Source organism: Spermophilus citellus (genome assembly GCF_964194105.1).
Source record: "Spermophilus citellus genome assembly, chromosome: 9".
Classification (NCBI taxonomy): Eukaryota; Metazoa; Chordata; class Mammalia; order Rodentia; family Sciuridae; genus Spermophilus; species Spermophilus citellus.
Genome location: NC_138191.1, coordinates 130,064,483 through 130,086,361, shown reverse-complemented (window position 1 = coordinate 130,086,361; position 21,879 = coordinate 130,064,483). Strand labels below are relative to the sequence as shown.

At 51.1% G+C, this 21,879-nt stretch overlaps 1 protein-coding gene and 1 long non-coding RNA gene across 5 annotated transcripts in view; one reads left to right on the top strand and one right to left on the bottom strand.

Annotated features, from left to right (window-relative positions):
• The window catches only part of LRRC38 (leucine rich repeat containing 38), a 28,366-nt gene extending 26,997 nt beyond the window's left edge, over window positions 1-1,369 (bottom strand). The window contains exon 1 of one of the 2 annotated variants that reach the window (XR_014023427.1): window positions 131-1,369. Coding sequence is in view for 1 of the 2 variants with exons in the window: in XM_081305178.1 (XP_081161304.1) it covers window positions 131-764 (634 nt within the window). In the remaining variant the exon portion in view is untranslated. The remainder of the gene's footprint in view (window positions 1-130) is intronic. The other variant, XM_081305178.1, reaches the window with a different exon arrangement.
• LOC308655237 overlaps window positions 1-21,447 on the top strand; it is a 29,172-nt gene extending 7,725 nt beyond the window's left edge. The window contains exons 1-5 of one of the 3 annotated variants that reach the window (XR_014023430.1): window positions 370-509; window positions 13,795-13,975; window positions 16,768-16,943; window positions 17,718-17,872; window positions 20,829-21,447. This is a non-coding gene — a long non-coding RNA (uncharacterized lncRNA). Of the gene's footprint in view, window positions 1-369; window positions 510-13,794; window positions 14,000-16,767; window positions 16,944-17,717; window positions 17,873-20,828 lie in introns of those variants that run through there. The other 2 variants (XR_014023431.1, XR_014023429.1) reach the window with 2 other exon arrangements.
• The last annotated feature ends 432 nt before the right edge of the window (window positions 21,448-21,879 follow it).

The following is a 21,879-nucleotide window of genomic DNA, read 5'->3' as shown; positions in this document are numbered from 1 at the left end:
CACTCTCCCTCGTCCCTTACTGATGAGCCCCCAGACTCCTCTTCCAGGCTCAGCCCCCGGCGGGCAGGAATCCCGGCTGCGGTGGCCTCCTCCTGCTCCCGCTCCCGCCCGCCCAGCCTGCCCAGCTCACCTTTGGGCAACTTGGACGTGTTCTCCTGGATCCAGGAAAAGAGATGGGCAAAGTCACAGTCGCAGAGCCAGGGGTTCCCGTCCAGGCGCAGGGTGCGCAGCGCCGGCAGCGCGTCCAGAACCGCCACGTTGAGGCGGCGGAGGTTGTTGTCGTTGAGCTCCAGCACCTGCAGCGACTCCAGGGTCTCGAAGGCGGCCTCGTGCACGCCGGCCAGGTTGTTGTTGGCCAGGCTCAGCTTGACCAGCCTCCCGGCCGAGCGGAAAGCGCCGGCGCCCAGCTGGGTCAGGTTGTTGTAGCTGAGGTCCAGGAACGCGAGCTTGGCGGAGCCGCTGAACGTGCCCTCCTCCAGCGAGCGCAGCGAGTTGTTCCTGAAGTCCAGGTAGACCAGGTCGCCGTAGAAGATGAAGAAGTCCTCGGGGATCTGCTGGATGCGGTTGCCGGCCACCAGCAGCTTGCGCACGTCCAGGGGAAAGGGGTCGGGCACGCTGGGCAGCCCGCGATCGCTGCAGTCCACCGTGTGCGGGTCGGTGCAGGCGCAGCCCGCGGGGCACGCGTGCCCGGGCCCGAGCAGCAGCAGGAGGCTGCAGAGTCCGAGCGCCGCGGCGGGGCGGCGGGGGGCGGCGGGGGGGCGCATGGCCCAGGGATGGGGCCGGCCGCGGCGACACGGACGCGACTCTCTGGAGAGCCCTGGCTCGTGGCCGCGCAGCAGGGCCCCGGCTGCAGGGCGCCGGGAGCCGGAGGGCGGCGGGCGGGGAGGGCGTGCGCCCTGGCGCGCGGGGGCAACGGAGCGCGGCGGCGCTGACCGACTGGGGGAGTCACGGCGGCAGGATGCGGGAGGGAGCGGCGGGGAGGGAGCAGCCAGGCGCTCGCAAAAGGATTTACCGGCACAGGAAATTAACCCGCTGGAAAATCCCGGGGGAGGTGGGAGCTGCGGGGTAGCCTCGCGGCTGTCGCCAGCGCGGCCCCAACTCGGGCCGGGAAGTAAGACTTGGCCAGCGGCACTCGACGACTAAGTTCAGTTACTGAGCCCGGGAGCGGCTTCCATAGGGCGTGTCTGGAGCATGCACCCCGCACCCCAGTGCCCGCCTGGTGCCAAAGCGCGCTCTCTGCTCGCCAGCCCGCTCGCCAAAGGGAGCGTGACCTGGTACACTCTCGCTTTGAGCCCGGGACAATCGCCGCAGGCTATCTGGGCCGCGCCAGGGGCTGCCGGGTGACTGGGCTTCCCTCCTCCCACCTACAGTTGACCCATCTCGGTGAGGCGAAGAATGAGGGAAGCCTGGGTTGCTAGGGCCCCCGCGGTGGCCCCAAGGGCAGCCAGGACCAGTCAGCACTTTCCATACTGGCCTGAGCTTCGTGATAGAACTGGCATCCAGCCGGCACGGATCCGCTGAGGGTCTAACAAGAGGCATGGTGGCCCAAGGTCCAAGACTGTGTGGCGTGGGACCAGTGAACCCACCTCTTTGAACCCGGTTAGCCCGTTCTGTGAAATGGGAAAGGATACTATGTATCTAGCTGGCTGTGGGAGGACTAGGGAGCCAAGAAACCATGTTCAGAAATTTTTATTCCCTCCCTCTGCCACCAACCCCAAGCTTTGATGGGTAGGTGGGTGACCAGGGCTGTCCAAAGGCTGAGAGGACCTCAGACATTGTCAGAGAGTTCCCTCTTGGCTACCCCACACCCACTTTACAAACTTTCCCGTGGGGAGGTCCACACAGAGCCATCAGGAGATGGTCCTGCTATCAGCTATTTTGGTCCAAATACCCTGGAATTGACTAGCTCCCCGGGGACCAAAATAGCGCAGGGAACAGCTGTGGGGGCAACAGGCTCCCAGAGCCCCTGCCCAGGCCCCTGGCCCTGCTAGGGATTGGTGGAGCCTGAGATTCTGAAACCACAGAGCTAAGCCCCCAGTTTTTTTCCAAAGGTACAGGCTGTTGACGCCTCTGAGCCCTGGGATCAAACAATTGAGCCTCTGGGATGGAGCCAAGGGCTCCAAGAGAAGAGTGTTTGCAGGAGTCCAGAGGAGGAGGAGGCACCCTGGGAGCTTTGACGTGCTCAAAGTCCATAAGCTCTTCCCCTGCTTATACCCAGGCTACCAAGCTGGACCTCCGGTGTCCCCTGTCTATGTTCCCACTCTTCCAGGGGTCCCAGCATGCCTTTATTGACTCCAGCCTAGAGGGTTCGGCTTCCATCTCTGGTCTCACTCTCTTGAAAAGGAGCATTGGAAAGACTGGTCTGAACGCTCCTGAGTAGGTGTGAGATTCAGTGACTCCATTTTCAAGAGTCACACACAGTGCAAATGTGTAGCAGAAGAGCCCCTCCCCACTCCCACTCTTCTTGCAGAAGCACCTTCAAATGATCTATTGTACTTTTCCAACCTCAGGCTTGGTTCAGAATGCTCAGCCCAGTACTGAGGGGCCCCATTCCTGGTCTGAGCCCTGAGCATCATTGCTTCATGACGCCTGCATTTGGTTGCACTGCCATCTTGCACTGATGCTCCTGTGCACCTGGGTCTCGGGGTGCACACAGGCCTCCCTGCCAAGTGGGCTGCTTGGCTGAAGGACTAGCCTATGAGCTTCAGGTCTGATCCTGACCCCACCACAAGCCAGAGTCTTTCTGGGGGTTTCCCAGCCTGGGTCTGTTGGAGAGGACCTCTTCGAAATTTCAGGAAGTCTGGTGAAAAATTGGTCTTTTACCTAGGAAGAGGTCATCCAGCGTCGACACTGTCATTCTTGGCAGCGAGCTCTGAGATAGCACTAGTTCTTCTGTGCTGGACAGAAACTTTAACTGTCACTCATGAGCGAGTTCGATGCATGAAAACCACGAATTTCTACCTAATAAATGCAGAGCATTTTGTCAATGAGGGCCTAGTAGGTGTGTGGCGGGTGTCGAGGGGTAGCAAAATAGTAAAAGGGAGCTCCTGGTAATGAAAGGATTGTGCAATTCCACCCACAGCTTCAAGTCCCTCTTCTTGAAGTGAGGGAGAAAAGTCTTCCCTTCTCCCCTTGCAGTGATGTTGATTCCCCATGCAGGGAATTATTTGTATGGGACTGTGCTTCATATAACATGGGAGAAACATCACCTAAGAGTGGCCACGCCTCTTACAATGGCAGGGATAACTTGCTTTTGGCTTTGAGTGCCCCGCCCCCCCGTCCCTTGGATCCAAATCTACAATTTTTTTAAATCTTATCAGTAGGACCAGACATAGTTGGGGCTCATGGGGAGCAGGAGGTCCCCTATAGTCTAGGACTCCCATCCCTGGGGAAAGGCAAACTTTGTCACCTCTGATCCCCCTGTGGCCCCCCTCCCAAGAAACACAGAGCCATGACCTCAGCAAGGTCACACTATGAGTCAGTGATAGGAGCTGGAAATAGAACGCAGGCACTGAGAGTCCCCACCTGCGCCACGCACCCACTCACCCTGCACCCTCCCCAGGTGGGGGTAGGGAGCTCTTAGGACTGGAGGACTGACACTGCAGGAGAAGCCACTGGAACCTCTCAGAGATTCCCCTTGCCAGCTCTGCTTCTGTTTTGTGCTCAGAGGCAACAAACCAGAGTTTGTTCTAACCCAGGCTCTAACACCTAGCTGTCCTGATGTTTTAAAAATCTGGTTTCATACCTTCCCAGCCCCCCCCCCCCGAACCCTTATGGCCCTGCCATGCTCCTTGAGCTTCAGGGAACCTCCTATCTTGCCTTACTCCCCACCCTATCTGATTCCCCATGGGGTGGCACCTTGGCATGGTGGTCTCCAGGAAATTCCAGTCACTGCACACACCCCTTCCCCACAAACCTGGACCCTGGTAGCAAAAACAGTCCAGCAATGACTTCTAAATTAACCAAAGACAGAGGCCCTGGGTTGTAACTGAGGTGATGCCAGTGTGTTATGTGCAGGCATCAGAATTGAGGTGCAAAGCCTGGGTTTGAATAAGAATGTGGCGTTTGGTGATGTCATTTGGGTTACTGGTGTGAATCACTTCTGATCAGTGCCTGGCTGCTGAGGACATCCCCAGGACCCTGGGAAAGGAGACACACTCTAGCCCTTTGCCTGGGGCAGCTGGACTCTATGGAACCGGCTCTGTGCTTCCTGGGACACAGCTGTGTCTCACTAAAAGGGCAACCTGAAGCTCCCACCCACTGGTCCTTCCTTACCACTACCACCAGGGGGCACCACCTGCCCCTTGCTCTGGTCAGAGCTAATCCAGTCCCTGTAGCAAGTGGCACCCACCTGATTTCCTCTATGCAACCAGGAAATTAATCTTCCACCAACCTAAACCAGAGGCAGGGAGACAATAGCAGCCATTGAGAACATGGACTTCAATGGAGTCAGACAGTCCAGGGTCAAATCTGTGATACATCACCTTGAGCAAGTTACTTAACTTTCTAAGCCTCAGTTTTCTTAAGTAGGAAATGGAACAAATTGAGTGTCAACTTCACTGGGCTCTTATGAGAATAAAATGAGATGTCAATCAGATGTTTAGCAGTAAGGTTGTCCCATGTAGTCATATTACAAATGGTGAACAAGTAATGGTTCATCTTGATAGGTATAGTAGATAAAGACTTTATGTCAATTGAAAAGTCTTGTCTCTGGAACTTGTTAGTGATGCCCTAAGATTCTCAGGTCAGTTTTAATGACTCTCTGCGCTGGACGATTCCCCACTGCAGCCCACCTGAGACAGACACATACATACACCTGCGTGCATGGGAGCGGGTACGTACAGTGCAGAGCCTGTCCAGTTCCTCGGACTTTGTGAGCACAGGTGCAGGTGAGTGGCCTCCCTCCCCCTTGCCCACTGGCTTTTGTCCGAGCATGTGCAGGTTAATGAGAATGAGGACATGGGATCAGTCACTTGACCTGGCACAAGGAGACATCTGTTCTCTGCTCATGGGCTGGTCCTCCGGAGCTGGCCAGCCATCCAGCAAATGTATGGCATTGGGAGGGCTGGAGGAGAATGAGGATACTGCCACTCTCTCTGTCCAGGAGAAACACGAGAGTCCAAGGCACCATCATCCCCCAGGCAGGAGGCACGTCTCAGCGGGCCCTGGCGTCATCCCCAGCTCTTTCATCTGACTTCTCTGCCTCTCCACTGTCACCTCCTCCCTTCAATACAGTGTCATCTCTCCCAGGAACCCCTAACTGGCCATCTGCCTTCCACTCTTGCCCAGCCCCCCTCACACACCCAGTGCCCAAGGAGGCTGAGGTGACCCATTGAAAATATAGGACAGATCATGTCACCTCCCTTCTCAGACACCTCCAATGGTCTGTGTCACACAGACTTTTAAAATGCTCCTGGTGATCCGACCCCCAGGGGTTCCTTGAGTGGGGGTGGACCTGTGACTTTCTTTTAACCAATAGATCATGTCAAAGGAGATGGATGTCATTTTTGTGATAAGGTTACAAAAGATGGTGACTTCAACCCCTGCTAGCAGGTTCTGTCACCTCCTCAGCTTGCACAGTTCATGAAGCACGCTGCCATGTTGGAGTGACTGACATGGCAAGAAGTAAGGGTGGTGTCTGATTAATGGCCTACTCGGAACTCAATCCTACCAATAACCAGTCTTCCCTGGCTGAACTTGGGATTTCTACAGGCCAGCCGATGCTGGGACTGCACCCTGTGAAACACCCTTAAGTAAATGACCCAGAGAAGGACTGCCCAGATTCCTGACCACAGAGACTATTAGACTAAAAAAAAAAAAAAAAAGTGTTTTGTTTTAAGTTGCTAAAGTAGGGATGTGGTGATTTGTTACACAGCAGTAGCTCACTAATACATCAAAGCATTTGGAATAAAATCCCACCCAACCCCATGTGGTGTGGCCCTACATGCCTTTCCCACCCATCTTGGACCCTTTTCCCTGTGGTTCACCACCCTCCAACCACTTTGGTATTTCTGATTCCCTGTGTTTGTCCCCACTGCAGAATCTTTGTCCTTGCTGTGCCCTCTGTCTGGACTACCTTTCTGCATGGTTGGCACCATTTGGTCTTTCGGGTTTTCTCAGCCCAAATGTCAGCCCCTCTGACTGGCTTTCCCTGACTTCTTATATTTCCTTGGGTCTTTATTTGTTGGTTTATTTGTTTTTCCAAAGTATTTTTACATCACCACCTGACATGACCTTGCTGACCTGGTTCTGAGCTTATTCAGCCTACCTTCCCCCAAGATCAATACTTGATCCCAGTTCCTAGAATCAATCCCCAAACTTAAAAGACACTGAAGAATGTTCATTTTATTGACTCATTGCCACCTGCAAACAATGCTTCCCCACTAGCTCCCAGGTGTGCAGCAGTGTCTGATGGTGTCTCACCTGAAGATCCTCATTTACCTCTTCTGGTGAGACAAGGGCCTTCATCCCCCCAGAGGTGGCCTTGGCTCCAGTCCTGTAGAAAGCAGGAGGTTCATGCAGGGAGCACAGAGTGCTCCAGCTGGGCCCCTGCAGTTGCCTGGGAGCCGAGAGGTCCTCCAAACCTCCTAGGTCTCCTAGAGGTCCTCCTAGGTCTTCTTACTCCCCGGAAAGCAGACAGCGCACACACAAATGATTTTACCCCTCCCCTGTCTCCCGTCAGACCTGAGCTTTCACGCACACCCCCTCCTGGCTGCCCTCACACCACCTTCCAAGGTGGCTTCAGGAAACTTGGTCTCCTCCAAGGTGTCCTTCCAGAATTACCCTGAACAATTCGCTGGTCCCCTTTATTCTCCTTTCTGGAAAATAAGTGACATGCTAGGTATGGAATAGGCCGAGCCCCAAGCTCAGGAGCCCTGGCTTAGGAAGGAGCCATGAGAAGAACAACCAGGGGTTGCTTACTGGTCAGGGTGCACGAGTCGGTCTGTAAACTCACGGGCACGCTGTTTGACCAAGTGCACGGGAACAGGAGCAGGAAACGTGGGTAGAGCAGGAGCTCAGAGCATCGGTCCGACCACTCGGCCTGTGCTCAGAGCCTAGTCCCGTCACTTCTGGACGGCTCCTCTTCTGCAAGCCAGACAATCTCTCTGGGCCTCTGTTGCTCCATCTGTCAAATGAGGACTCTTGTCTGCTTGGTAACTCTTGTGGGGACCGAAGAAGACAACAATGTACAAATCTGCATTTGGCACAACACTGGATGGTGCTCAGGAAATAGTAGCATCCTGAAAGTGGGAGCATTTTCCTCCACGTGGACAACATCCTTTACCTGCTTAATATTCCCAAGGGAGGCACTGGGCTGGGTCCCTGGGCACCAAGATAGCATAGACAAGCTCCGTTTTCAAGTGACTCACAACCTCCTTGAAGAGCCAAGCATGCACAGCAGGGGACAAACCATTCAAGGACTTGCTGTATATGGCAACTGCCAAACAAGTGCTGTGGGCTAATAAACGTCACAGGCATCTGCAGGAGTCGGCGAGCTGGGGTGGGGTGAACTGGGGAAAGGTACATCTCGTCACCATTGACCGTATTTCCCAAATCAGATCTCGGAGCACGTGGCCGAATGGCTTCATGCTTCTGTCGCCTGGAACACAGCGTTCCTTCTGCTGGTCCACCTGGCAGGCTCCTGCTCACCCTTGAAGACACCATACGTTCTTCCCTGTGGCCTTGACCTGCCCAGGTGCAGTGAATCCCTCCTCCTCTGTGTGTCTCCTTGCCCAGGCTCCTTCCACTGCCTCTGCCTGGGAGGAGGGGGTGATGCTTAGAGACTGCATGTGGGTCTCCATCACTGGGTCATTACTGAGCTCCAGGGTGAGAAGAAGAGGTCCTCAAGAGCAAGGACAGCAGGAAGAAGTCCTCCTGAGCAAAGATGGAGTCTTCTCTATCTTGACATCTGGGAATGAGTGAGTGACTACCCACGCATGTGAACAAATGATCCCGCCATCTGAAATGATCACTGACCAAGTACTTGAGGACTGAACTGAAGGGGTCCAGGTTCTGTAATTATGCTGCCGAACCATCGGATCACCCCACCCCTGGCCAAGTACTCCAGATCACTGGACGGCCTCTCCTTCGTGGTCTCGCTGCCTGGTCATGGGGTGATGGGAGAATTCGATGGCAGCTGATCAGAGGTAGGGCCTCCAGCTGGAGTTTGGCTGTTGGTTTTGGATTTGTCACATCTGATTGCTGAGCATATTTAAGTATCCTCACCAGCCTCCTCTGCCCTCCCCACCCGGGTCACAGAACTGCACACACCCACGCCCCTTCCAGGTGCGTCTTTCTGAGAGAGCAGAAAGAAAACCTGATCTGATCAAGGGTGGAATAGCATAAAGCCACCTGAATTCTTTCTAGTAAATGCGGAGGCACACAGGGGGCTATTTTTGTGTGGATTTGCATGTGATTTGCATACATTTGCATGTGTTTCCGAAAGCCATCACACTGAGTTCATGGAACAGACAACTCCTGGGAGAAGCCCCATTATCTCTGCCAGCCAATGGCAGGAGCAGTGGCGGTTACTGTCCCCGCAGTCTGGACGTCTTTCTCTCTTTCTGAGGTTTTTATTAGTGCACAATGTTGGGATTCATTCTGGCAACCACACCATGCATGGGGGGTGATTTGCTTCACTTAAGTCCACAGCGCTTCCTCTTTCCTCCCCCCTCACCTGGTCCTTCTTGTCCTCTCTACTGGTCTCCTCTCTATTTAAAAAAAAAAAAATTAGTGTTTTATAGCTGTAGGTAGTGGTGAAATTCACAGTGGGCTCTTCACACATGTACACAGTGTTCTTTGGTCATTTTCATTCCCCTGTTGCTCCCCTTCCTGTCCTTCCTCCCTCGTTCCCCCAATCCCCTTTCTCTGTTCCATTGATCTCCTTCCAACCCTTCTAACCTGAAGTTATTCTAATTTGCTAAAAAAATCATTTCAGCATTACTGAAGACCCCAAAGGCTGCAAAACCCTCAACATTTATGCAGTAATAAAAATAATTATAATAGTGTCTAAGACTTATTGATGACTGGTGTGGCTGGCTCTGCCCTGTGAGCTTTATGCATAGTACCTTCATCTCGGTAATCTAAAACGTAGGTCCAGTTGTTAGCCCCATGTGACAGGTGAGGACACGGAGGTGCACACAGCTTGTCAGGGATTCCAATATGGGCCTCTGGCTCCATTCAAGAATGCAGTATTAGTCTGAGCACCTACTAGGAACCAGGTATTATCCTAGGACACACTACAATGAATGAAAAGGACAGAGAACACTTGTCATGAAGCATTCATGGAGGTCAGTCAGGGTGAGGCTGGCTGCTATAACAAAGAGATCCCCCAGAGTTTATTGAATTAAAGGACGTGGAAGTGGATTTCCTTGCTGAGAGGAAATTCGAGGTATGTGTCCCAGCCTGGGCAGCCCTGGTCCCCCGGAGGACCCAGGTTCCCTCCACCTCATTGCTCTGCAAAGCAGCTAGGACACTGTCTTCACCTGCATCCCAGGGGGCAGCAGGAAGCAGGAGGGAGGCAGCAGGGGCGGCACCCGGCATGCTACAGCCCAGGCCTGGAGGCACCTCTGTTTCCTTTCTGTGCATACAAACCTAGGCCCACAGCCATGTTCCATTTCAAGGCGGCCCAGGGAACCTGCCAGGTGGTTGGACTTGGGTGGCAGCCAGTGCCTTGGCCAGGGTGGCAGCACAGGCAAGTGGGTGCTGTTTATTGATGACATCAGGGAGCGGAAAGTGCAGGGGAGAAAAACAACGGGGCCCAGCTGGGAGTGACGGGGTCGCATGTCTACACCACGCCACCAGCTCCAGGCACTGTCTCTAGCTGACCCCAATCACACGGGTGTGCATAGTGCCCATGCCAAATGCTTAGGAGAGCCTGGGGCACTTCATGAACCAAATAAGGTCACCTTACGTCCAGCCGAGCAGCAGGGGGCTCTGGCCAAGCAGGGCTGTGCTGGCCTTGATCTTCTTGGAATCCCTCCTGTCTTCTATTGGAGTATTTTTATTTACTGGTTATTTTCATTCTCATGAAGAAAAAAAAATTTTAAAGCTGCTAGGGCAGGTCCTGCCATCTCTTTTCAATGAGAAAAGAACTTGAGACTTGGAAATATTCAGTTCAGTTAAAAAATGTATATATACTCTATTAAGCTCTTCTGGGCCAGGGAATTGTGATAATGAAACAACTTAACTTAGATGGTTCTCTCAGACAAGTAGCTAGTGTGGTAGGCAGACACAAACACAAATAACTTGTGAAGCAATGAAAAAAAAAAAGTATATACAAAATCCAGTGGCGTAAAGAATGCATGATTCTATCTGGATAAGATGGTCAGGAGAAGGTATCACAAAACAGGTGATGATTGACAGGGTTGTGAAGGAGGAATAGGAGTTCAAGTAGATGGAGAATCTCTTTCTGATAGAGCAAATATATTCCAGAGATAGGGAACTGCATTCATAAAAGCATAGAGGCCTAACAGTATGAAATGAATTGGGCTATGAATATTTAAGAAAGACTCATTAACCTTTAAAATCAATACTAGGGTGAGGCACCGTGGTGCACACCTTTAATCCCAGTGACTCAGGAGGCTGAGGCAGGAGGATTGCAAGTTCAAAGCCAGCCTCGGCAACCTAGTGAGGCTCTGTCTCAAAAAATAAAAATGGCTGGGAATGGGATTCTGTGTTAAGTGTCCCTGGGTTCAGGCTAAAAACAACAAAGAAACAAAGAGAGAAGAAAAAAGAAATTTTGTTTCAAAAGACTGGTAACATGAAGAGTTACATGATTCATTGAAAAATCAGCCATTTACAAAACCTTACAGGTGGCAGCCTGGCAGTGTAGCTCAGGGGCAGACCACCTGCCCAGCATGTGTAAGGCCCTGGGTTTGATTCCCAGCTCAGGAATGAATGAATAAATAAATAAATACCTCTGGGCAAAACCTTACAGATGGCACAGCCCCAATTTTGTTTCACAGACTGAAATTGAAGTAAAAACTTCTAAAAACTCACCTCTGCCCTCGGAGTGAGCATGAGCAGGGGTGGAGGGCTTCCGTGTCCAGATGTGGCCTTTGCTTCCTTCTCCAGCCACCTTCTCTCCCATCTGGAACAGGCGAGTCCTACGGGCCTCTGCCCTGCTGGGTCTCCACGTGGGACTCTCTCCTGCTCTAATCGTGTCCCACCTGTGGTCTCCGAGTGCCTGGTGCTCGCCTGGTGCACCCTGCCTCACTGAGCTAGGGGTGTCTGCTAACGTGCTTGTCTCCAGCCCTGTGAGGGCTGGACGGTGACTTGCTCTCAGCCCCCGTCCCCAGCACAGCTCCTGGCACAGTATAGGTGCCCAGTGAAGTCCTGTTGTCCTACTATCGTGGGCACCCCAGTTATTAGCTGGTAATACATGCAAAGAGTCTCTATGGTGTCAAGTTCAAAGAAATGCCATCTTGAAACATCAAGTCATTAAATAATAAATTCTGTGCTTGCTGGTGCTTCTTGAATAACATTAAAGGAGATCTGAGCCACAGGCCACAACAGCTCTGCCAATCTCTGCGGCTCTTCCTGGTTCTCTTCAGTTTCCCTTGGTCTGCGCGGCTGCACCGGGCACCATGGCCCTCCTTGAAGCCTCATTCCACTCACCTTCCCTGTCCTTTCCTGTCCTGTATCCTGCATTTCTCTGATCATTGACCCCATTTGGTATCTCAAAGGCCTGGAATCTGGGCTGGGACAGACAGAGCTGTCCCATGACCATGGAGGAGAAAAACTTGAGCAGAAGACGTGCACTTGCCCTTAGCCCCTGGGTGAAGGGGCGCTTGTCACCTTCTAAGTCAGACACAAGCACACAGCAGCCAGGCCAAGGCCGCCAGACGCACCCTCAAAGCGCCTGGGTTGTGCAGTGGCAACGCTCCCACTCTGGGGAAGGGGCTCCTGGCCTTTCCCACATTCCTCCTGGGGAAGCAGAGCAACGTGGGGGAGCTGAGTCCTCACAGGTCAGCCATCTCCTCCCTCCCCCTGGGGGCTGTGGTCCTCAGGCCGGCTCTGCAGAGGCGGCTCTACCCTAGGAGTTGGGCGACCCAGGCCAGCTGGGCTCTGCCACTGCCTGGGCAGATGCACCTGTCCACTTCTGTTCTGGTTGTATTTGCCCTTCCCCCACGTGGGCTTTCTCAGCAACAAAGAGAGTCCAGCCTTCTGTCCTCTTATTTCTCAGTCGACTTGGGGCCAGGTAGGGATGAGGGATGCTATGTATCCCCCGAGGCTCGTGCCTCCCTCCGGGTCCCATCCACCTAGCCTACATTTTCTTTTCTAAGCTACAGTGGTCACCCCCTCATTCAGTTTAGCTTCCCATCATTTTAGGGACTCAAATTCAACCATGGTCTGAAGGTGTTGCAAGGAAAATTCCAGAAATAAACAAGCCACAAGTTTTCATTGTGTGCCTTCCGGCTCCATCCTGCCCTGGATGTGAATCACTCCTCTGTCCAACTCCTTCATGCCTTTTGCCACACCCCCGTTGGTGACTCGTAGTCCTCGAAGTCATCTGGTCACTTGTCCCAGTTCCATGGCACTTGTTTCAATAACCTTGCAGAGTAGCTGTCACCGGGCCACGTCACCCACCTGGCCTCCTCCCACCCTGTAGGCATCGGGCTGTTTCACAAGGTCAGAGAAGGTGAGTACAGCACAAGAGGATCTTTTGAGAGAGAGAGGGAGAGAGAGAGAGAGAGAGAGAGCACATTCACATAGCTTCCAGCAGAGCATATGACTATAATTGTCCTATTTTCCCACTAGCCGTTGTGGTTAGCAAATTTTTAGCTCCTCTTCCCTCCTCCTTGTACTGGTTTGTTGGCCCTTGCTTGCTTTCTGGCTGGAGCGCAAATTGATTTTTCCTAAAGGTGTACAAGGCTGGACCAATTAGTCTGCCTGCTCAGAGCCTCGGTTTCCCCATGCCCTGTAGAATATATTAATTTGATTTCGGTATTCTAAAATTCTTTTTAGATTGGCTGCAAGGATTAGGCTGGATAATCTGCAAAGCTTCTGGGAAGTTCTAAAGTGCTTCACCATCCTGAGATCCCCTCCCCATCCACTGAGGACTAGACAAGGTTGTCCTTCACCCCAGGAGGCAGGACATGCCGTCTTTTGCTGTCCTCCACCTGGGGTGGCCTGAGGAGAGCTCCATGGGGCTGGAAGAGGTCACTTTATACTGGGGCTTTTGTGTAGATCCCACCAAATCACTTACCTGGAAGATTATGAGCTTCCTTGATGAGCAAACAGGAGACTGGAGGTGATGCGGTCACCGAGCGGTTATTCTGTCATCTGTGCTGACCAAGTGCGAGGATTATTTTGTTCATTCATCTAAACATCCAGCAGCTGGGTTCCCTGATTATTTCTGAGATCTGAAGACTACACTGCAGGCTGGTCCTCGGAGTGGAAATGAATTCATTTCCTCTGGCCGATGGAAATTAATGGAACCTGCTTTTCCATAAAGCACCAGTGCCTTTTTCTCTCAGCGCTGCCAACATCCTGTTCCTAAGGCTTGACAGTGACGAGTGATAGTTCTAGTGGGATTGTCACTTTGGGGGGAATCGTTGACACAAGTACCCATTTAGGTCGAGCCCTATCGTGTCTAGAAATGTGATGCCACCAGCAACGGGCTGAATGTGTTCTCAGGCTCGTGTGTGTGTGTGTGTGTGTATGTGTGTGTCTGTAGATTTTGCAGACATATAACACAATTTCAAAATAATTATAAATTATACAGTACTCTTTATTGGAATTTTCATATTGCCAATGGATTCTCAAAGAATGTTCTTGAATTTTTTGCAGAACTCGTGTCTATGCTCCACCTCGGGTTGATGTTCAACCATGTCTTGGCCCAGCGGGCTGCAAGGGAGTCCTGATCACTATCTGACTCAGCCAGGAGGTGCTGCCTTGGTTGGCTTGTGAGTGTAGTTCCATGAGTGTTGATTGATCTCCTCATCTACATGAGCGAAGAAGCAAGAAAAATGTAGGTTGGAAGTTCATTACTAATGTAAGCAACTTTTCTGCTGAATCAGGTAACAATCTTTAAATGCTAAAATATTCCTTTAATTTTTTGGTGCTAATCATAGTGTATTTGCTACATTACAACCCACCTTTCAGTTTAACCTGCATTATTAACATTGTCTCCATCACTTTCTCAAATCTATACAATCTTTTGAGAGAGAGAGAGAGAGAGAGAGAGAGAGAGAGAGAGAGAGAGAGAGAGTAGAGAGAGAGAGAGAGACAGAGAAAGAGAGACAGAGAAACAGAGAGAATGAGGGGGTGGGGAGTGTATGCCCTGGTTTGTAGTGTTTTCCAGTATCTGTGTGTAAATATCCCCACCTCGGCTAATTTCAAGCTCCTAACATGGTGTCGCTGAGCTGGAGTTAGGAAGTGATATGCAATGGCTCACTATTTTACATAATTTCCACCATACACAGACAACAAATCTAAACAACCTCGAGAGTATGCTAAGCTGGGCGCAGTGGTTCATGCCCGTAATCCCAGTGACTGGGGAGGCTGAGACAGGAGGATCACAGGTTCCAGGCCAGCTTTAGCAACTTAGCAAGACCCTAAGCAACTTCTAAATAAAAAATTAAAAGGTCTGGGGATGTGGTTCAGTGGTAGAGCATTCCTGGGTTCCATTCCCAGTGCCCAGAAAGAGAGAGAGAGAGAGAAGAACAATACTAAAAATAGTAAAATAACCAAGAAACGATGAGCCTTGAGTTTTTATTACCTTTTATTTTAAGCTATTTTAATGTCGACGACTTGGTATCTGTAAGTCCATCCACAATGTTGTGTATCCATGGCCACAGACTTTTCATCACCCAGAATGGTTACCCCTGGTCATTAAGTGGTCACTTCCAGCCCCCTTTCCCCCTGGGAAACACTGATCTGCTTTCTATCTCTACAGAATTGCCTGTTCTGGATAGTTCATATAAACAGAACCACATAATTTGTAGCCTTTCCTGTCTGGCGTCTTCTACTGAGAATGCTTTCACAGTCCATCCCTCCACCAGCATGGCCTCGCGCCTCACCTCCTTTTTCAAACTTTTTAAGAATTTTTTTTTTGGAGCCAGTACCGGGGATTGAACTCAGGGGCACTGACCACTGAGCTCCATCCCCAGCCTTATTTTGTATTTTATTTAGAGACAGGGTCTTACTGAGTTGCTTAGCACCTCGCTTTTGCTGAGGCTGGCTTTGAACTCTCGATCCTCCTTCCTCAGCCTCCCGAGTTGCTGGGATTACAGGCATGTGCCACCTTGCCCTGCTAAACTTTTTTTAAATTTTTAAAAAATATTTTTAGTTGTTTAGATTTATTTATTTTTATGTGGTGCTGAGGACTGAACCCAATGTCTCAAACATGCTGGGCAAGTGCTCTACACTGGGCTACAACCCAAGCCCTTACCTCTTCTTATGGCTGAATATTATCCCACCTTTGTTCACTGGTAGCTGGGCATTTGGGCCATCTCCACCTTTTGGCTGTTACTCATAGCTATTATGAACATTCATGATTGCCTGATTGCCCTTGTTTTAAATATACCTTAATCGTAACTTACATGATTTAATTTTTTTATAAGGACTGTGCTTATCAACAGATAAGTGGAATTCCTGACGTGTGCTGACAGGCTCCTAGGGGTGGGCAGCCATGGGCTCCAGCACCCGGCCGGCTGTCACCATCTATCCAGCTCTGAGCAGAAGACTACGCCCTGAACTCAGCAGATCTGTCCTGGGGCTGGTGCAGCCTCTAACTCGTTTTGTCATTTTGAACACATCACTCACCTCTCTTGTCTTTATCTCATCTCTCAAATGAGGCTCTTGGGCTGGGTGACACCTAGGGATGCTTCGTGGGGAATCTTTGCTAAGTAGCTGTACTGGGTCCAGGGATTAAACAAACCCATATAAATTTGCCACCTAGCAGTTCAAGGGGTTAAGTTTTGTCTCAGTCCGTTTGGAGCTGCTGTAACAGAATATCTGAGGCTGGATAATTTAAAAATCACAGAGGTTATTTCATACAGTTCTGGGGACTAGAAAGTCCAAAAGAAAGGGGCCAGCATCTGTGAGGGCCTTCTTGCTATGACATCCCATGCTGGAAGATGGAAGGACAAGATAGCACATGTGCGTATGGGTGGGTGTGTGTAAGGGCCCAGCCCATCCTCTTATCAGGGTGATGTGGCACGAGTCCATTGTCAAGGGTGGCCCCCTTGTACCCTATCACCCCTCGAAGGTCCCATCTTGCAACACTGCTACAAGGGGCCACCTTCAACCAGAGGAAACACCTCCGCCTTCAGTTTAGGGTCCCCGATCCCATCCCCATGTGGGCACCTCGACTGTCTCCCCAGCACCCCCACAGTTTTCTGGTGGCCAGTTCTGCTCTGCCCTCCTCTGGCCCCTTTCTTCGGGTGACCACACTCCAGTTGGGCTCCTCTGGGCTCTCAGGTAAACCCTGTCCTGGGCGTGCCCTCGAGAGCTCAGTTTTAGCCAGAACCCCCCACCCTTGACATCTGACCAGGTTCACCGTCTCCCAAATTGCCCAGGTGGCATCTAGCTACCCTGGTCTGCCTTTGGCAGGAATCCTGCGAGGTCAGTTCAGCCAGAGTCCCCCTCCCCCTCCCCCAACCCCTGAGGTTTCCTTTCAGTCATCTCCTGTTGTGTTGGGATGCAGGCAATCTGCCTCCTCTCTGCAAAAGCCCTCAGGGTAGTCCCTGTGCCTGTTGCCATGGGCCTGAGCAAAGCCTTCCTTACCACTTTTTATATGCATGACTTTTTCTTTCACAGACCCACCTCCTCTCCTGGTGGTCACTTCTGACCCCAGCACGTGACCCAAGCTGCTCCAAGAATTGCAAGAAGCTGTTTCGTGAGGCTCTGGAACCTGAGAAGCATCCTATCTTCCACTGGGATGCATGGTGTGAGGGTAGTGTGCTTGCAGCCTCCAAGGCCATTTTGTGACCGCGGTGAGTATTTATTAAGCACCACCTGTGTGCATGGAGGGCCCTGAACCAGCTCGGAGCCTTGAAACAAACTGGTGAGAGGTAGAGTGAGAACCGGGAGGAACCATGACATGTGGTCTCTGGAGACTTCAATCAAGTCCCGCTTTTGCTGAAACTCTGTGGAAGCCGGAGTCAGGCTTTGGGTCTCGCACCTGGGAAAATAACCAGAGCCAGGACGGAGAAGCAACAGCTTCACTGCGACTCCAGTCTCAGAGCTGCTGTGTCCTCTGCTGTCAAGCCGAGTGGCTTTATTAGAAGTGCTGGGGACATCCGAGGTGTGCGCTGCCCTGGCAGAGGGCTGAAAGGGTCGCCTTGGATACATAGGTACATTGGCCCTTTGCTCCTGGTTCCTGGCACGGAGCTCTGCAAACCCCTGGAAGTGCCCGAGGGATAGGAGAGTCTTCTGCTATTCATAAAGAGCCCCTTAGGTCACCTCTGAGCTTGTACAATGCAAGGCGGTGGCCGAGGGTGGGTTCCCTAACAAGCAGGTAGAGGATGGGGACCCTCAGGGCTCCCCACTAGCCTCCAGAGGAGGGAGGGAGGCTGGGATTGGGTCTGTACACGTCTTGAATCATGAGATTCAGAGTTCCATACCATGGGGGCAGACTAGCTGGGAGGGCCCAGAGGCCCTGCCCCTGTCCCCAGGACTCCCACCTGCCCTGTGCGTGGTTTCCATTGGGCTGCCCCGGGGTTGTATCCTTCATAACAACCCTGTGAGACGTTCTCCTGACTTCCAAGAGCCGTTCTATGGAATCACCACCCCTGAGGAGGGGCCATGGGAAACCCAGCTGCATGACCCGTGGGTCGGAAGCAAGGGGGGTCGGAGACTCCTGAGGGGCACCTGGAGTGGCGCAGTCTTCTGGGAGCCCTGGGGCACTGGCCTCCACCTCCAGGTAGGTAGTGTCACAGCGCAACTGCATCGTCGGGTGCCCCAAAGTGATGGAGAAAACACCCCAGAGATGCAAAGCGAGCTCATGACAGTCTTTCCCCTCCCTAACTTCTAGTTCACAGCAAAAACGAGACAAATCAAGAAGACATGAATACCTAGGAGCTTACACTCTGCTCGTGGTATCAGAAATTGAATCCAAAATGTCTCAGGAAGCAGGCCTCTGCTGCCTCTTCTCCAGAGATCACCTCGTGACCAGGCCCAGAATTCTTTAAGTGGCTGATCCCTTAGGCTCGAGGTGTCAGGTAGACCTGGTCTCATTCCTAACTCCGTCACCTGCTAGTTGTGGAACTTGGACAAACGAATCTCCATCTCTTTCTAGCCCTTCCTCCACACAAAGAGGCTAACATGCTCCTCAAAGAAGCCTCAGTGAGAGGTGTATTAGTCTGTTTCATGTTGCTGTAACAGGATACCTGAGGCTGGGAAATATAGAGTAAAGAGGTTCACTTGGCTCATGATTCTGGCAGCTGTAGAGTCCACACAGCATGGTGCTAGCATCTTGGCAGGCAACTCCTGGCTGCATTATAATATGGCAGAGAAGCAAAAAGGGAACTTGGCATGTCTGGAGGGGCCCATGTGCAAGCAAACACGGAAGAGACCTGATCTACTCCCAGGGGACAGACTTAGTCCCCCTCCTGAGGACGGAGCCTACTTACCTTCCAGTAGAACTCACCTCCTGAAATTGCCACCATGTCACCATTGCCATATGGGGACTGAGCTTTCCACTGCATGAGCCTCTGGGGGACACACCATAGGAAGAGGCGTTAGCTGGAGTCAGTTTGGTCCCTGTGCCCACAGCTCTGCCTGCTTCCCCAAACCTCCACCTTCGGCTTCATTCCCGGCTCTCCCCTGGCCCTTCTTCAAAGTCGATAAGTTTATTGGAGCTTGGAAGGAGGCTGAGCTCCATGGCCTCTCCTGGGGTCCTCAGACTAGCTCTCTCTAGCAGCAGCTGGGCCTCTGACGTGACCGGAGGCAGAGGTAAAGGTGACAAGGAGAGAACTCGATGGAGCAAAACCAGCTAATTATATGTGCAAAAACCATGTCAGTCAGTCAGCATTTATTGGGCACTTGCTGTGTACACATAAGGTCTTGAATCAGGTGCTTAGGAGGGGAGACAGGCAATGAGAGGCCAGATTTTGAGCTTCAGGCCTGAGTCCAGGTTGGTTCTTAGCAGCCCCTGAGCTCTGATCTTGACAAGGTGGCTCCCCGTGGAAATGCAGTTAGTCACCATGGGGCTTAATGGAGAAGAATGTGGGCCTCTCGACTCAGACTGGAGAGGCTGAATTTGGAGTCTCTCCAGTGTCTAAGAGGAGGCCAGCAGTCTGATCTCTAAGAAGCAAATGACCTCAGCAGAGGTGGATTTCATCACCTTTGAGGGGGTATGGCTCATTGGAAGTGGCACCTAATGACCCACCCATCACCCCATTTCCAGGCCCTACAGGCAGAGTCCTCTTGGGTATCTGGTCTACCCTCTACCCTCAAATGCAAGAGAAGGTGAACGGGACCTTTCAGCTTAATCACGAGCCCTGTTGGAGCAGAAAATGAGCTCTGCCTTGTGACGCTCCATTTCCCTATCCTGATTAGTTATTCGGGAGCTGTCGATGGGTGACTTGCCTTGGAGTTGTAGCGACTTTCAATATCCTGAAGTGTGGAACTCAGGGATGGAGACCTCTGCACAGAATGATAATGCGTATTGGAAGGGGGAGTGAGGGTGGGTCAAATTGCTGCCTTGAAAATAAGAATGTGCCTTTGATGAGCGAGCACGGGGCAGACGAGAACCTCAGACAAGGAAGTCCGTGGCAATAGTTTCTAAGAGATCACACCTGCAGACAGGCAGTTATTGGGCCAAAAAAATACCAATTGCCCGATTATGAAGGAATGAATGAACAGCGAGGGGGTGAGGGGGCTTTTTCATCTCATCTGGGATGCACCTGCCCCTCACTTTAGGGACAAAGTGTGTTCCTGAAAAGTTAACTGCAAATTGGAATTTTTATAGCTCAATCATTTCCACCCCCATTACTTTCCTTGCAAAAATGGGTCCTCAGAATCTTCTCAGGCTCTGGGCTGTTATAAAACCTCAGCTCAGGCTGCAGCACATCTTTAAAAATTATCACTTTTATAGCTGAAACTGAGCATTTTCTTATATTAAAAATTCACATTCTGAAAAAAAATTTGAAAAACATGGAATCGAAGCACTCAGGTTGTTTCTTTATGTGGTTCAATAGTTTCAGTGCTAATGACCATTGACTGGGTGACTTCTAAGTTTGGGGCACCAGGCTACCATTTTCACGTGGCATCTAATTGAACTCTTTCCTCAATCCTGGGACTTAGATATTATCTCACTTTTTTTTTAATGCAATAATCAAGTTACGGAGATAAGTGACCTAGCTTTCCCATGCTCATGACCTTGAGGTGTCAAAGCTGGATTTTGAACCCAGACCCAAGTGGCTCTAGGTTTGGTATACTTTAACCTTCTTCATAGCTGCTGGTTTAAGGATCTTACATAAGAAGCCCAGATAACAACAAACCCAAACACAACTATGTCACTTGTTAGATGAAGGAGGAAGGCTTGGTTTCTAGCAGGTTCTTCTCTCAGAGGTCTCATAAGAGGGTGAGAAGCCTTCCCTTGTTTTGGTGTTCAGACCTCAGGTCCATCCCATGCATGAAATCTGTGAGTTTGGCTAAGGAAAAAGAGGAGATAAGACCAAAGTCCAACTGCTCAAAGCCAATCTATAAAGAGCCAAGAGCAAAGATAATAAATGTTTGCAGCTTTAAGCTGCTAAATTGGGGGAAGGGTTAATTTGTTATGCAGCAATAGCTAACAAATACAAGTTTTTTTCCCTATTGATTGAACCACATCTGGCCTGGTTGAACTTACCCGTGATGGCTCACTCAACTATCAGGAAGGAGAGAGTTCACTGGCTGAAATTCCTGGAGGGCCTGAAGACTTTTGAAAACCAAGATGGTGGATCCAGGCACTGGCTATGAAATTTTATTTTCTAAGGATGTTAGTGTTCTTGTTGGGTATTGGGTAGTACCCAACTTCCAAGATGGTCCCTGCTTCTAGTATTCACACCCTGTGTAGTCCCCTCTCCCACTGTGCTGGGATGGTCCCTGAACCAATAGCATAGGTATGTCATCTCTGGTGCTAGGTCATAAAAAGACTGCAACTTCTATCTTGGGCCCTCACTCTCATTCTCTTCTCTCTCTCAAATTCCTCCCTCTGGGAGAAGTCAGCTCCTATGTGGTAAAAACACCCAACAGTCTGTGGAGAAACCCATGTGCATAGAGCTGAGAGCTCCGCCCTCAGTGAGAAACCGAGGTCCCACCCAACAATCATGAGTGAGTTTGGATGCAGGTTCTCTACCCCAGACAATTGCAACCCCATCTGACATCTGAACTGCGGTCTCAAGAGAGAGCCTGAACCAGAACCACCCAGCTGAGCAGCTCCAGAATTCCTGACCCACAAAATCTATGAAATAATAAATGTTTGTGGCTTTAAGCTACTAAATTGGGGAGGGGGTCATTTGTTAGGCAGCAATAGCTAACAAATACAAGTTGTTTTCTTTCCTATTGTTGGCATTGACTGAACCACATCTGGTCTGGTTGTACTTATCCTTGATCATCTTTCTCCTTTTCTCCAATTCATTTCACCCTCTCACTCCCTTTATTTTGAACGACTTCACTAAGGCAATGAATACCAGCTGAGGGCCCACTGCATACAGGAGTGCAATTAGCCCTTGTATGGGGGTTTATGTGAACAGTGTGTGCTACGGTTTAATGTGTCCCCCCAAAACTCGTATGTTGAGACCTGGATTCCCAAGGCAGTAGTGTTGGTACCTGGGGCCTAATGGAAGGTGCCATTCTTGCCCCAGTGGTTTGTGATAAAAGCAAGTTGAGCCTCCTTGGCTTTCTTTTGCTCCTGCCCTCTTGCCCCTCTGCCAGTTATAATCC